This window comes from Equus asinus, chromosome 5, assembly GCF_041296235.1.
Source record: "Equus asinus isolate D_3611 breed Donkey chromosome 5, EquAss-T2T_v2, whole genome shotgun sequence".
NCBI lineage: Eukaryota > Metazoa > Chordata > Mammalia > Perissodactyla > Equidae > Equus > Equus asinus.
The window spans coordinates 98,280,708-98,295,961 of record NC_091794.1 but is presented as its reverse complement, the minus strand read 5'-3'; the positions used below and the strand labels follow the sequence as shown (position 1 = coordinate 98,295,961).

The window sequence follows — 15,254 nt, the reverse complement described above, 5'->3', positions numbered from 1 at the left end:
GAGGGAGCTTAGTCTGAGAACTAGTACTGGGTTGACCATACCGGAGTTTTCTGAGGAGACTGTTGAAAAAATAGATATCAGGTCTCACTCCAGATTATTTTGATTTAAGAGGGTCTGGGCACAGGCCAGGATGCTGCATTTAAAACAAAAATTCCGCAGAGTTCTACTGTGCAGGGAGGTTCGGGAACCACGGCTGTCAGAAGCCCACCCAGAATCTCGCCTCTGTGGGGGAACTGTGTCTGAGAACCCGCCATTCCTGTCAGTGCGGAATTACGGGAAACCAGCCGGGGGCCCCCTCCGTGCCAGACACTCCCCAGAAGTTCTCGCACTGGACTGTCACAGCCACCCACGAACCGGCTCCTCCCATCCCATCCGCAGATAAGGACGCAAAGGCTTCGGAGGTTGAAGCGGCAGAGCTGGATTGATGCCAGGTCTGCTCGACTCTAGAGGCCAGACCACTCTGCCCGAGGGCTGGGTGCCGGGGCAAACAGACTCGAGCTGATCCCAGCTCCTGGCTGGGCAACACTTTCTTGGTCTTTGGTTTCCTCATCTGAAAAGTGGGATAACAACAGGACCCACTCCTCAGGGGCCCTTCTGACAGTTACATCCGGCATGTGGTCAGCGGTGCGGCGCCGGCGAGCTCAGCCCCGAGCGCCCCCACGTGCCTTCCTCGTGAGGCCCGGGACTCACTGATCTCTGTTGGGAGCTTTCCGGAGCTGGTCGGCAGTGACTCTCCAGGAGAAGTTGAAAAACCGCATGGCGTTCTCGAAGTAGAGGTCCGGAACCGCGGTGTACTTGACAAGAAAGAGCAAAGTCCAGGATCAGGGCCCGTGCACCCGGGAGGCACCTTGGATCCTCGAGTGCAAACCCCTTCTTCTAAAACTGAGCGAACCAAGACCCCGCAGGTTAAAGGTCTGGTCCGCGGGTCAGAGGCTGGAATGGAGGGCTCGGGGCTGCGGGTTTGGCTCTTCCCTAGGTCCTCACCCTGCGGGGGCCTGGCACCCTCTCCCCTTCAAAGACATGCTAAGAGCCTCCGCCGCCCAACACCCACAGTGTCACAGGGCTGCACGGACCTCAGGCAGGAACTATCTCCAGCAGAACCTTCTGTGATGACAGACACGCACTATGCCTGTGTTGTCCACTATGGTAGACACCAGCCCCATGGGGCTACTGAGTATTTCAAATGTGGATAGTGTGACTCTCAGTTTAAAGTAATTTTAATTTAGAAATTAGTTAGTTAAATAGCCATCTAAGGCTTGTAGCTAGCACACGGGACAGCACAGATCTCATAAATCAAGGCGGGACCTATCTCTGAAACATCCGGGGACAGGCCTCATTGCACATCACCACCCACTCCGCCCAGCCCTTTGGTTCTTCTCAGGTGCAGGGTTCTCCCTTAGATCCACTCAAGACCTTTCTGGCTTCTCGTGAGGGCTCTGGGAGAACGCTGGGCCCTCGGGGACAGGACTCTGATCCTGCGGGCTCTGCTGGGCTTCCTCCAGGAGCCCCTGGTCTACATCATGACACCCTGGGGCATCTTAAATGATTCTCAAGGAAAAAGGCTGCAGTACGTGTCCCATATTCTCAAGTAATTTTAATATTCTTAGGTTTTAAATATAACCGTAATGAGAGGTTATTATAAAATGCCTGAATTCACAAATTTCTATCACAAGAAGATGTGAAACTTTACCTTTGGGGGCAGAAGCACAATCCATTTAAAACTGATTTGCCAAGAGCCCTACCCCCAGGGATGTACCAAGCACCCCTGCTGCCTAATGAAGCTGAAACTCGCATCTAGGATTCACGCCTCCTCCTCTTTTCCATCAGCATTTCGAGGTGCAAATGCGAAGGTTTCCCCGGGAGGGTGAGGGAGGCGTCTGGGGGTAGGAGGCGACTCTGGGGGCTGGGAAGGAGGCGGTGGCATGAGGGGCTCTACTCTTTACTGCACCCCTGATGTTTCAGGGGCGCCAGTTCTCTCCGCACCTGCTAGGATTGGTTACCTCCGTCATCTCCCACTCATAACGGAGCTGACCACTTCCAACGGGGCATGTTGCTGGTACCGGCTGCCGGTGGCTCCAGGGAGGCAGAGGCCTCCAGCTGGCCCAGGAGAGGAAGGAGCAGCAAACAGCTTCCTCGTGCCTGATCCACCCCCAAACCCCACACCACAGCATCTCAAGATGTCTCGACAGTTATGGTGCCTCCAGCATCCCATCTGGTCCCAATCTGCCTTTGTCCTTTACCAGGTGGGGACCCCCATGGGCATTGGGGAATGCAAGGGGGCAGGGTGGGAGCCACTCACGTCGTTGAACACTTTGTCAAGCTCCTTGGGGTCCATGATAAAGTTGGGGTAGCCTATCATGTTGTAGATTGCATCCGCCTGGACAAAAGAGACACAGAGGACGGTGAGCACCCAGCAAGGTTGGCAGGGCTGGCCCCAGCTCTGTGCGCACCGGGCTCAGGCTCTGGGCCAAAGGGAAACAGGGCCAGGCTCCTCCCACCTCACGGCTTTCACATCTTTCTGGAAATATTCCTCTCTTGCACCGCTTATCCTTTGGCTCCCTGCTTAAATGTCACTTCCCAAGGGAAGCCTTCTCTGGCCACCACCCCACTGGGCTCCCTGCACCTGCCCTCACACACTCAGCACGGTTTGCTTTCACACAGTCATTAACACGATCCTGTGTTCAAGGCCGTTCCTCCATCCTGCCGGACTGTCCGCCCCCTGAAGGCAGGACAGCATCCTTGCTGTGCTCACCACATATAACTAGCCTCTCCCTCATCCACCCTCCTCCATCTGTGGCTGCTGCCTCTGTGCTCAGCCACCCCCTTCAGTCCCTGGCGAGCCTCACCTTCTCCTTGGCTGACTTCCGAGTATCTTCATCCATCCACTTCAGGGTGCTCAGGCTCTCCTCAAACGCCTTCTTGATCTCCAGGATGATCTCGCTAGCCTGAGGGGACAGAGGCTGACAGTCAGGTCGGGGCACTGGACCTGCCTAAATGCACTGGGCGCCCCGTGCAGAAAGATAACGCCAGGCCAGCGGCTGAGCTCAGGTCCTGGCTCAAAGCCTCAGGCCCCCAGGTGCAGACTAAGAAGGGGAGCCCCAGCCAGGCTCTCCCAGCCTGGTCCTCAGACCACTCACGCCCTGCAGGCCAAGCCTGGACTTCTGTAAACAGGGCTCATGGGCAAATACACTTAGGACAAGCTTTGGGAACGTCGGAAAAACCTATTCCCTGCGGCCTTTTCAGAGCCTTTATGTGTAACACGTGCTACAATTTTTTCCCAAAAGAACTAGAATACATAGCCTTTCCCAGACTTAGCGAGCCACAGAATTCCTTTTTGATGGAATGGCTTTAAAATCCAGAGAACTGGAGTTCTGAGGAACAGTCTCCGAAATGCTCTGCTCAGGCTGGACATGAACAGCTGCTCTCAAGGGCAGTAATATCACGGCAGACCTGGAGGCCGAAGATTCGAGAGCCAGGGACGGTGGAATCACGCAGCAGAAAGAGCACAGGGGCTGGCGGCCGGCAGAACTCAACTCAGATTCTGCATCAGCTGCTAACAGGCAAGTCTCAGGACAGATCTGAGTCTTGGTTTGCTAACTTCCACTGCAGATACTACGTATAGAATATTAGTAATAAACACTGTAACAATATAACAGCTACCATTTATCGGGCCCTTGTTTTGTGCCAGGCGCTCTTTATGTGTAGTATCTCATTTAATCTCCTGCTGCGGGATGGAGCTTCCACCTCTACGTTATGGGGAAGGTGAGAATATTGTCCCAAGTCACCAAACCGGGAAGTGGTTGAAGCCTGGCTGTCTCCACGGGCTTAGCATGATGTTCCTCTGCCCGTCCAGAATAAACCTGTCACCCACGGGGTAGGAAAAAATGTCACCCTCTAGGCCAGAGCTGCTCTGCCAACATGGTCTTGCCGGGTCCTTCACCTCCTTGAGGCGGAGATGGCTGAAATAACCTTGCCGGGCTGTGGTGAGGATTAAACGGGAACAGACAGAGTGCCTGGCACTCAACAGTAGCTGTTCCGAGTAACTCACGTTATCCAAGGCTTTAGAAAAAGGGACCTCTGAGTTGAGGCTGGAGCCTGGCCCGGAGGAGGGAAAGTCCAGCGCAGACCAGAGTGTGGGCTGTCAAGTTCACAAGGGGCCATCGTGGGCACAACGTCACAGCCTATGTCCACAGGGGAGGCACTTACTATGTTTTTGCTGTCCTCAGCGAAGGTGGCTTTGACAAACATGGGGCCCAGGGCAAAGCCCAGGTTGTTTTCTGTGTCACTCACGCAAAACTTCCAGCGAGGAAGACAGGTCTGGAAACAAGCGAGAGGGTTACTCAGCCCCGTCCTTCCCGACCCCTGTCAGTCTGGGAGGTGGCACCAGCTGGCGCCCGGGCTCCCTTCCAGAACTTCAGGGAGACCTTTCCTGACCCAGTGGAAGTTATTTTAGGCAGTGGACCAAGAGGCCACGGAATATCGCTCATCACCGCCATCAACTATTTCCTGAATGCCAGGCTCTGTGCACAGCGCTTCACAAACAGTATCCTATGGAGCCATCACAATGAGCCTGTGAGGCCGGGACGACGGGCCCTGACAGATGAGGAAACGGGGACAGCCCGGGGAAGTCACTGGTGCAGGGGCCCAGAGTGACCAGAGCTCAGCCATGCCTGACCCCACACCCTCTGCTCCCACCCCAACCTTGTCAGGCCTCCTAGAGGAGGCTAAGAAGCCTGGTGGCAAAGAACCTTGGGAAGTTGCCTTGTCTACCCCCGAGCAACAGGAAAACCTTCAGAGGGCCAGGACCCCAACCCCATTTAAAGTCTCCTGGAGAAAGAACTGCCATGGCGACACTGCGGGACTTTGCCGCCTTTGTCCGTCCCTGGTCTCACCCTCCAGCCCCTTAGCCCCTAGGATGCCTCTGTGCAAGCTGGAGACAGGCGCCCCGTGGGGCTGCAGCCTCCCAGAGGCAAGCACCCCAGCTAGTTTCAGCCCCAGACAGCTCGCCGTGGACAGTACGTGTGACCACCAGTGCAGGCCCTGCTCACGGAAATGCCTCGTGCTGCAGAGGAAGCCCAGCCCTTAACCCTGCGCAACAGGTGGTAAACCCCCTGCGGCAGAGGGCAGCCCACTTCGCAACAGCCCTCCATGGAAACACCCAAATGCCCGTCAATGGGCAGACGGATACACAACGGGGGTTTTTTTTGAGGAAGATTAGCCCTGACCTAACATCTGCTGCCAATCCTCCTCTTTTTGCTGAGGAAGACTGGCCCTGAGCTAACATCCCTGCCCATCTTCCTCTACTTTATATGTGGGATGCCTACCACAGCATGGCTTGCCAAGCGGTGCCATGCCTGCACCTGGGATCCGAATCGGTGAACCCCGGGCCGCTGAAGCAGAACGTGCAAACTTAACCGCTGCGCCACCGGGCCGGCCCCAAAATGGGGTATTTTTATACAACAGCACACCACTTGACAACAAAAAGGAAAGAAAGCCTGACACCCGCAACATGGATGGATTTCGCAGACATTATGTTGAGCAAGAGAAGCCTGACACAAACGAGCACGTGGCGTATGATCTGTCTACTCCCATCCACACCCACCTCGGGGGGCAGGGTAGGGGCCCGGTGGGAGAGCAGCACGAGGAACCTCCCGCTCAGAGGATGCTGGGTAAATAGGGGATGGAAATGTTCTCTGTCTTGATGGGGTCGTGGTTATATGGCGATTTCATTTGTCAAATCTCACTGAACTGTGTACTTAACGTACACGTTTATCGTATGTAAACTGCACCTTAAAAACATTTCTTCCAGGCAAGAAGGCAGAAAGGGAGAAGGAAAGGCACTCAGCCTTCTCTAGCTAGTTGCTCACGTTCTTTTAAGCTTCCCACCATGTGTCCACTTGAATACCCTCCCCTTCCCCCGACCCCACCCGCCCTTCCTCAGCTGTGAAGCCTGCAGCTGGACACAGGCTGCACCGGGATCTGGAGAGGCCGACCCGGCAGAAGGTCATGACCGGGGGATTCTAACCCCTGGGCCCCATGGCGGCTCCAGCCTGTGAGGCCGGATTATGGACCGATCCTTCTTCATTGTCTTCCCAGGAGATTCTCTGGACAAACCCATTCGTTCACGCATGCGTTCATTAATTCATGAATCCAGTGCTCTGAGCAGCTCCTCTGCACCCTGACTGTGCGAGGGCTTCAGAATCTAGAGACGAATGGTGCGCGGGCCTCGCTCTCAAACAGCTCCGTAGGGGAAGCCCAGACCGCACAGCGGGAGAGGTGGACACGTAACAGCAATGGCAGCCATAGTGGCACATGTTTATTGAGCGTGTGATGGGCCCTCTCCCATGGAATCCTCCTGATAACCCTACGAGGCAGGGACTCTCATGCTTCTTTTTGCAGATAAAGAAACTGAGGCACTGAGCAGTTAAAGCACTTGCCCAAAGGGATCACCCAGAGAGTAAGTGGCTGAGGTGGGATCTGAACCCAGGAAGTTGGAATCCACTGTCTTCCCTCCAAAAGGCCACGCTCGCTGCCTCCAAGTCATGAAGTCCCTGCAGGGGCTACAGGACGACGAGAAAAGTCCGAGCAAGAAGCAAGCATCAGGGAGCACTCCTCTCAGGGCTGAGCTATGAGCCAAGGCGGGGACAAGGAGTAGGTGGCCGGCCAGCCTCGTCCACCCTGCACTGGCCGTATTTTTCCCTCTTCTTCACTGTCACACAAGGAGCTCTAAGATCAGAGTGGGGGAGAGGGGTTTCCCAGCGGAGGCGCCGTCCTCCCCCGGGAACTCTCAAATTGTAAATGGATGGTAACTGACGACCAGTGGCTGGCGTGGCGTGCTGCAGCCCTTAGAACAGACTTTGCGGGGCCCCTCGTGTAATGCAAGGTGGCCCTCCGGTAAGCAGGGCAGGGATGAGTCACCCCTTTTCACAGACGGGAAGACTGAGTCCCCTGCTCCCCTTAAGTGACTGCCCAAGGCTGTGTGCGTAGAAGAAGCATTTCAAACTCACATCTTCTGACCCAAAATTCCATGCTGTTTCCTTAAGTTACGTTCCCTCCCTACAAGGATGGGCAACTGGATGCTCTGCACAGCTTGACAAACTAAAAGTCTTTTCCCGAATGGAGGCCATTCCCAAAGGTCCTCTGAGATGAGGTCAGGGATGATCCCACACAACAGATGAGGACACTGAGGCTCAGAGAGGTACAAGGACTACCTACGGTCACACGGCGGGGACGAGGCTTTGAGGTGTGCTGAACACAACTGGACGGGCCTGGCCTGGGCCCAGAAGCAGCCGTGGTGGGGGTTGGGGAGGGCTGGAGAATAAGGAACGGATGAGCAGCAGCATCTGCCTCTCAGCCCTGGGGCATCCAGCGACGCCTGGCTCAGAGCGTCCTGCCTCGGGGGTCTCCCAGCTGCCCTGCCCTGTGCCCCACCAGCCCTCAGCATCTCATTAGTCAGAGCAGCACCCCACACTTAGAGCCTGGCCCCAGGGAGGAGCTCCATCGATCCATCTGCCTATTTATAATCGTGGTAAAATGTATGTAAGATTTACCATCCTAACCACTTTCAGTGTTGAGTTCAGTGGCGTTAAGTGTATTTACACTGTTGTGCAACCAATCTCCAGAACTTTCCATCTTACAAATCTGAAACTCTATATCCATTAAACAACTCCCCATTGCCCTCCGCCCCCACCGCCCCCAGGCCCTGGCGACCCCCAGGAGGCTCAGTTTTGACTTCTGGTTCCTCAGAGCAGAGGCTGAGTGGTGCAGACTTGGGGGTCCGGGCTGTGGAATCTGAGGTGCTGGGTTTGAGAGCCCACTCGCCACTGACGAGCTGTGCAACTGTGGACAAGTCCCCTCCCCTCACTGAGCCTCGGTTTCCTCATCTGTAAAATGGGACAACGAGAATAATTCCTAGCATACAGAGCTATTGTAGGAACTTGGTGAGATAATGCCTATAAAAGGCAAACATCTGATAACAATATCTTCTATTATTATCATTGTCATTAGTGAGTAGCTGAAAGGGCTGAAGAGTCCTCATCATCCAGACCTAGCTCTGAACTTGAGCTTGGCTGTTTCCTTGCCGGGTGACTTGGGAAATCCCTTTACCGCCCTGAGCCTCAGTTTGCTTATCTGGACCCGGGTGGGTGAGCAACACTGCAGGTGCACACTCCACACAGCCATCTCTCTGTGTCCGAAGAAGCAGTACTGGGGGCACCCTTATGTAAAAGAGAATGATGATGGTACCCACCTCACAGTATGTGAAGATCACACGAGTTGTACAAGGAAGCATTTATCATCATCGCCACCAAGGAGGAGTCAGAAAGGAGAGAACAGAAGCTTCCTTTTGCTATAAATCAGCTAAGTCGCTAAAACTCCTATTTAATCTCTAAGACTTGGTGTAATCACCTCTTCCTGGAAGCTTCTGTCCACCCCCCCGCTGGCTCTGAGCCCAGGGACAGCTGGGCAAACCCTTTAGGCGCCCTCTTCATTCTCTGCCTTTTTCTACCTCCCTCACGAGTTCCACGGCCCTGGAGGGTACGGTGGTCGCACCAGCCCCCAGCCCAGGACCTGGCACACAGTAGGTGGTCAGCACTTGAATGGGAATGCACATCACAGGCTCACCTTCTTGCTCCCGTACATGACTTCCATGAACTTCTCGTCGGCGTCCTGAAAGCGCTGATCGAGGAAGGAGCTTGTCTTCCGCACCAGGTTCCAGATCATGTAGTTGTTCAGCAAGCTGGGGCAAGAGGAGACCAGGCAGGCTCAGAGGCGCCCTGGGGCTGGAGCGTCGCAGGACATCCCCAAAAGGCCTCTAGGGGGCGCTCAGACCAGGCCTTCTGCCCCCAGACTCCCTCCCCACCTGCCCCAGTTTGGCTGGTTACTGCTCTCTAAGCACATGGGACCTTAGCTCTTCAAGGGTGGGGCTTGGGCCTTCTGTTGAAAACCCCTCAGTGGCTAGTGCAGTGACATGTACACCACAAGTGCTCAATAAATGCTGGTTGCCTTGCTGCTTTTGTCTAGAAACTGCGAAGCAGCAGCATGGAGACTCACCCTGGATGGTGTGTGCTACTGAGCAAGGAGGGGGCTGGAGATGCCCAGCCAGATGGCCAGAGATTGGAGAGGGGCCCTAAGAATCAGAGGGGCAGGAAAGGAAGCCCTGGCAGCCAGGCCAAGGTCTCCAGGAAGGAGAGCTTCACTGCCCTCGCCCCCAGGGCACAGAGAACTATCTGTGGCTGTTGTCACCTTTGCACAGAAGTCATCTTAGCACAAAGAGCTGTTCACTGAAGTGAACATCTAGCCTCAAACTGGAACCAACCTAAACATCCGACAGCAGGGGAAGGAGTGAGTGAACAATCATGTTTATATTCAATGGAATACTATGTAGCCATGAAAAAGGAGCTGTGCAGAGGATTTGGATGACATGGGGAAAATGCCTATGAGGAAGGTCAAGGGGAGAGCAGAAAATACACGCAGTCACAATAATGGGGAAAAAAGGAACCATATCTTACAAAATTCATCTTTTTCATATACACGCTGTCTTTCTGCATATGCACACTCACCAACACACACACACGTCCCATACGATCAACAGTAGTGTTTTGGGTAATTTTAATTTTTTTATATAGTTCTCAAAAATTTCTAGAACAAATCTTTGAAATTTGAAAAAAACCCTTAAGTATTAACTAAAAATATTAGCTAACATTTACTGAGTCCCATTCCGTGTAGGCATTATGTTAAAACACCTCACAGGGATTATTTCACTCGATTCTCATAGCAGCCCTACCCGGCAGGCGCTGTCTGATGGATCCCCATTGTACCGTGAGGAAAAGGAGTCTGAGACACGTAAGAAACTTGCCTGAGGCGACAGGCTGGCATGTGGAGGGGCCCTGCCACCTGTTGTAAAAGCCAGCTGCAGGGCCCACGTCCTGAGTCCGTCTGCCATCCCTCCACCAGACCCCACCCTGCCTGAGAAGAGGGCAGCAATGTGTGACCCCAAAGGCTGCCTGGGGCCCCTTACCACTTGTCGGTGGTGTTGATGAGGGTGGAGACCTGCCCAAGGTACTCCTTGTCGTAGACGACGATAGGCTCGGATTCATTGATCTCCACGGGGTGGAAGATGGAGTTGAGGAAGGGCAGCCAGTTGATGGCGGGCGCCAAGGCCTGGAAGGGAAGAGGACGGTGTGACTTGGACGGGATTCTCCTCAGAGCCCAGGTCTCCAGGGCCTTCCACCGATGGCCAGAGCAAAGAGCTGGGAGCTGTCCGGCGTGCACTGGCAGATGTCAAACTGAGCCGGCTGGCTTTTGTCGGAGATGCTGTAGATAGAACTCTAAGGAGCCACACACCGAACCTGAACTTGAAATAGAACTGGACGGAATAGGAGGAATGAGAGCTGGAGGAGCTATTGTTCATCAAGGCCCTCCTGGGCCAGGTGCCACCGCATGCAAGCAGACTTCACGACGAGCCTCGGCAGTAGGTACTAGTATCCCCAGTTTCCTGATGAGAAACTGAGCCTCAGATGGGCCTGTGATGAATAAGCCTCTAGAATCCGGAGCCAGACTGCCTGGGTTCACGTTCCAGCTCTCTAACTTCCCAGCTGCAGAACTTGAGTAAGCTGATAAAGCCCTCCGTGCCTCAGGATCTCATCTGAAAAGTGGGGATCATCATGACAAGAGAACCCACTTCACAGGGTTAGTGTGAGGATTAACGAGTTCATCCTGTCTGTTCTACTCAACACGTGTTTCTGTAACACGAGTTGCTTCTATATGACTGGTCTTCTATACGATTGGTAAATTCGAGAACGAGAGCCGTACGGTGTGTAAACTGCTTTGGTCCACAGGGGATTTTCTCGGGATGGAGCTGGGAAAGCAAGAGTAGGATGAGAAGCTTCAGCCAGAAAGGAAAAGCCCTCGGCTCAGCTGACGCACACACAGGAAGTAGTCAGTTCTATTTTAAGATAATTTCAAATGAGCCCCTCACTGGGGCTCCCTCCCCAAAGAGGCACATGCCAGCTTTGCATAACTCTCAGCTTCTGGCAGCTTGCCCTTGCTGTGGGGCTGCCCGTAGGGTGGGCTGCCCAGAGCTCCCGTCTGTCTGTAGGGTCTCAGGGCGCACAGCCAGCATCTCCACTTCCCACGAGGCAGCCTTCAGCCATGCTGGGCAACGAAGTTGCACAACTTTTTACAAATTATGGTAAAATACACATGAAATTTACCATCCTCACGATTTTTAAGTGCACAGTTCATTGGCGTTAAGCACATTCACATCGTTGTGCAACCATCACCCCATCCATCCACAGATTTCATCTTGTAAAACTGAAACTTTGTACCTATTAAGCAATTACTCCCCCTCAGCCTCCACCCCTGCCTCAGCCCTAGGTAACCACCCTTCTTTCTGTTTCTATGCATTCAACTGTTCTAGGAACCTTACGTAAGTGGAACATACAGTATTTGTCTTTTTGTGACTGGCTTATTTCACTTAGCATAACGGCCTCAAGCAAAGCTGAACAAATTTTGCATGGCCTGCTTTGGTCCTCGATTTCCCATATGTTCTGTTATTTTTAGTCCTGTAATTTTACAGAATGGAAGGTTTTTCAAGACTACATACACTGTGTTACAGCAAAAATGCCTGTACCTGTCAATCACTTAGAATGGCCTCTGGCATTTACCAAGCACTCAATCAACGTGAGTTGTTATAATCGCTGATTAGCTAGTATAATCATTGCTCAAGCTCTCCTAAGAGAGGTCCTGGGCCTGTCTGATTCCAAATTCTATCCTCTGTTCCCTTGAAAAAGGGCAAAATGCAAGAGAAATAAAGGAAGTGAGAGATGCATTATAAATGGCCTTCATACGGGAAGATTAATCAATAACTTAAAATCAATCTATAACCTCAGAGGAATCTATAACCTGCTGGCAAAAACCTATGATGCCCTCAGGGAGAGAGGCAGCCACAGAAACCTCCCACTGGACAGTTGCTGAATTTGCAGATGCGCTAAGATGACTTTCCTGATGTCACACAGTTAACTGGTGACGTGCGGGTCTAAAACACGGGCGCATTAGTCTCTCTGGTTTTAACGGACAACCCAGCTGCTGGGAAAGAAGGACCTCAAAGGACAGAGGAAGGCAGGGCCTGCAGCCAGCGGTGTGTTGGTAAACTTTAACAACCAGCTCGCAAGGGCAGGGGCTGATCTGTATTCCTACCATGGCCTGTTGCAAACTACCCACAGCGGTGGGAAGAGCCGGGCCCAGCAGGCTCCAGCATATCCCTGCCTGCCCAGCAGCGAGATAAGCTGGGAAGAGCCCCGTCTTGCAGTCAGAAGACCTGGATCGGAGTTCCCACCATGAATCACTTCTGGGATCTCAGGCCATTTCGTAGTCTTTCTCTAAAACGGGGACAACGATCCCCCCTCCCAGGGGTGGCTGCTCCATGCTTCGAGGGGATGGCTTGTTCAATAAAGTTGGGTTTCTTTTCTCCCCAGTCTATCTGCTCTCCCTCTCTTCCTGGCGGGAGCCCCTTGGGCAGGTAACTCTGGGGCTCCCCTTAACATTTCTGTGGCTCAGAAGGTGGGGGTGTGCAGGTGAGATGGTCAAATAGGGCTCAACACTTAGAGCCAGCTGCCTGCATGACCTGCTGGCAAAGACCCCACGGAAATTCGCCAAGTTTACAAAATGTCATTGCTGATAAGATTAACGAGAGCATCATAAACTGCAGGCGACTGGAACTCTGATCAGGGCACAGATATCAGGCAGTGATAAATCCTTGTACTTAACGCGCAGGCCTGTTCCTTTAGGGAGAGCCGGTGTTCTGTGCAGCTAAACTCCCACAACTGTGAGATAAGGTGCGTGTTGAATACCAGAATTTTCATATTTTCAATCTTTATTGCTTCAGCGAATGCCTAACTTAAACACATGTGCCTAGGTCCGTCTCCATGGAGACGGCTGTTTTAACCAACAAGGACATTCCACTTGTGACTCAAATCCTTTGGGGCACAGCGATGAGCTCTATTTTCCACACCCGCAGCCAGAGCACTGCTGGTCGTGAACCAGCCAGCTCAATAGGCTTGCAAAGTGGGAGAGAAAAGAAAGATGCTATCAGGCTTTATCTCAGCTGGAGAATTGAGAGCAGAGGCTGGGGCTCACTCTCAAACAGCTTTTGGTGTGGAAGGTCCTAGAGAGGAATGGAAAGGTCCTCAGGCCCTCAGAGAAGCAATGGAACAACGTCTGATTGATGGCTCTGAATTCAGACTCTGCCGGGGTCTAGCCTGGAACCACTCTGTATTCTGGCGGGGCTAGCCTAGAACCACACTGTGAAGGCTACAGCATCTTCCCCCGAGTCACCTGGAATATGGGAATAAAATCAAATTTCCAGATACCAGGAAACAACAAGGCATTCTCTGTGCAAAGGTGGAATGGATCAAATTGGTTTAGTGCTGGAGACATGGGCTAGCATCACAATAACAAAGGAACAACCCTGATAATGATCACTATACTATATTTGAATTGTGCATGTCAGTTGACAAAATGGAATCTCATCCTGTGCCTCATCTCACCCTGTTGCAACCCCATGGGCAGGGCAGCCGGGACTCCTATCTGGGACACCGGGCTTCAGGGGGCCAGGACCTCTTTAAATGTTAGACATATTTCTTTTTATATGTACCTATGCCCATTTCTTTTGGGGGACACTCCATAGTTTTCAACTTGTTCTCAAAAGACGGAAAGTTCAGACCACTGTGCCGTATGAGAGGCTGCCTCTCACGTGTCTTGTGTTCTGGAACAGAGCTGGTGTGAATGAGCAAACAGCCCCATTTACAAGGAAGGGAGCCAAGGGCTCCAGGAGAGGGCTTATGTGACTTGTCCAAGGTCACACAGCTCGGGCGGGGCTGGGCTGGAGCAGTCTTCTGACTCCAAGCCCAGAGCTCACACGCTCCCGGCGGCTGGCAGCTCTGCAGCTGGGAGGGAGGAAGTCCTTTCTTCTCTTGGAAGAACAGGGCAAAGCAATGGTGTTCAGACACCCGGGGTAGAGTCTGGAAGCCATGCTGGGGCCAGTATGCCCAGGGCTACTGTGCCTTCTCCACTTTTGTGGTAGCCAGTGGCATCATGACTACTATGGGGGGCTGAGGGACCGCCGGGGCCCCTCTCGGGCTAAGAACTGGGCATCTGGAGCAAACCAAATCATGCTGCACAAACAGCATCTCCTGTGACCTCCCGGCCTCAGAGCGGAAAAACAGCACCAGATGGTGCCCAGCACAGGCTGCTGGTCTCCATAACAACCTACCCGGCACCACTCCGCCTGATGCCAGCTCCTCTGGGGACCTGAAGGGCAGCTGGCACCCAGAAGGAGGCTCTCGTGCCCACATCCCCAGCCTCTGCGTGGGCTGCACCTCCCTTGGGACACAGGGTCTGCCCGGCTACTGCTCACTCATTCCTTAGACTCATCTTCCCTGGCTTGGCCCACCCGGGGCCCCAGCACTCTGCATCTCTTGCCCAAAGCTCTCAGCAAGAAGTTTGGGACTGTTCCCTCGTCAGTGGCCCCAATGGCCTGGAAGCACACATCAACGGCAAGGCCCCAAGGTAGCCCCTATACACTTGTCAGAGGGAGGAACGGGGTGGGGGCTTAGATGTTCCTCCTGAAAGGAGAAGGAAATGAGCCAGCCCTAGTGGATGGGCAGGACTCAGCTGGTCAGAGGGTGGAGACGGGGGGAGGAGACATTTTGGTAGAGCCCCAACACAAGTGGCCCAGGCATCTTCCCCAGTGGGGGAGCAAGGCCCAGCAAGCATCCCTGGGCGATGGGAGGAAACAGGAAGAGAAACCGAGGCCAGCTGCTGGTTCTTCAGCAATCCCGGGGGCCTGGGATAAGCCTGGACACCAACACCCCAAGAACTGAAAAGAAGGAACTGGCCAGCAATCAACTCACCACCTCAAGTCCCAAGCAGCCACCAGGACGCAGCCCGTGGCAGATGCTGACCTACAGAGGGGACGCCGGCTTCTCAGATGGGTTACCCCCAGCTACAGAGAGCATCGCAATTCTGATCCCAATTCCATTACACCTCCAGGAGGTCATAGGGCACGTGATGAAGAGCAGAGCTTCAGCAAGCGAAGCCTGAGTCCAGCACCCAGCTTCCCCGCCACTCAGGAGCCTCGAGGCCTTGAACACGTCACCTAACCTCCCGGCTTGGAAACGGAGAAGTGACAACAGAACCCACGCCTCACATTTACTGTTGGCTGTGTACCAGGTTTGATGTGCTTGGTGCTTGAG

General features: G+C 53.6%; 1 protein-coding gene across 5 annotated transcripts in view; it reads right to left on the bottom strand.

The window, feature by feature from the left end:
• Window positions 1-15,254, bottom strand: part of ECE1 (endothelin converting enzyme 1) — a 104,506-nt gene that overhangs the window by 8,651 nt on the left and 80,601 nt on the right. For all 5 annotated transcript variants that reach the window (XM_070510772.1, XM_070510769.1, XM_070510770.1 and 2 more), the window contains 6 exons: window positions 10,019-10,161; window positions 8,623-8,737; window positions 4,207-4,317; window positions 2,847-2,945; window positions 2,300-2,377; window positions 691-794 (listed from right to left, as the gene is read on the bottom strand). In XM_070510772.1, the coding sequence (XP_070366873.1) occupies window positions 691-794; window positions 2,300-2,377; window positions 2,847-2,945; window positions 4,207-4,317; window positions 8,623-8,737; window positions 10,019-10,161 (650 nt within the window). The remainder of the gene's footprint in view (window positions 1-690; window positions 795-2,299; window positions 2,378-2,846; window positions 2,946-4,206; window positions 4,318-8,622; window positions 8,738-10,018; window positions 10,162-15,254) is intronic.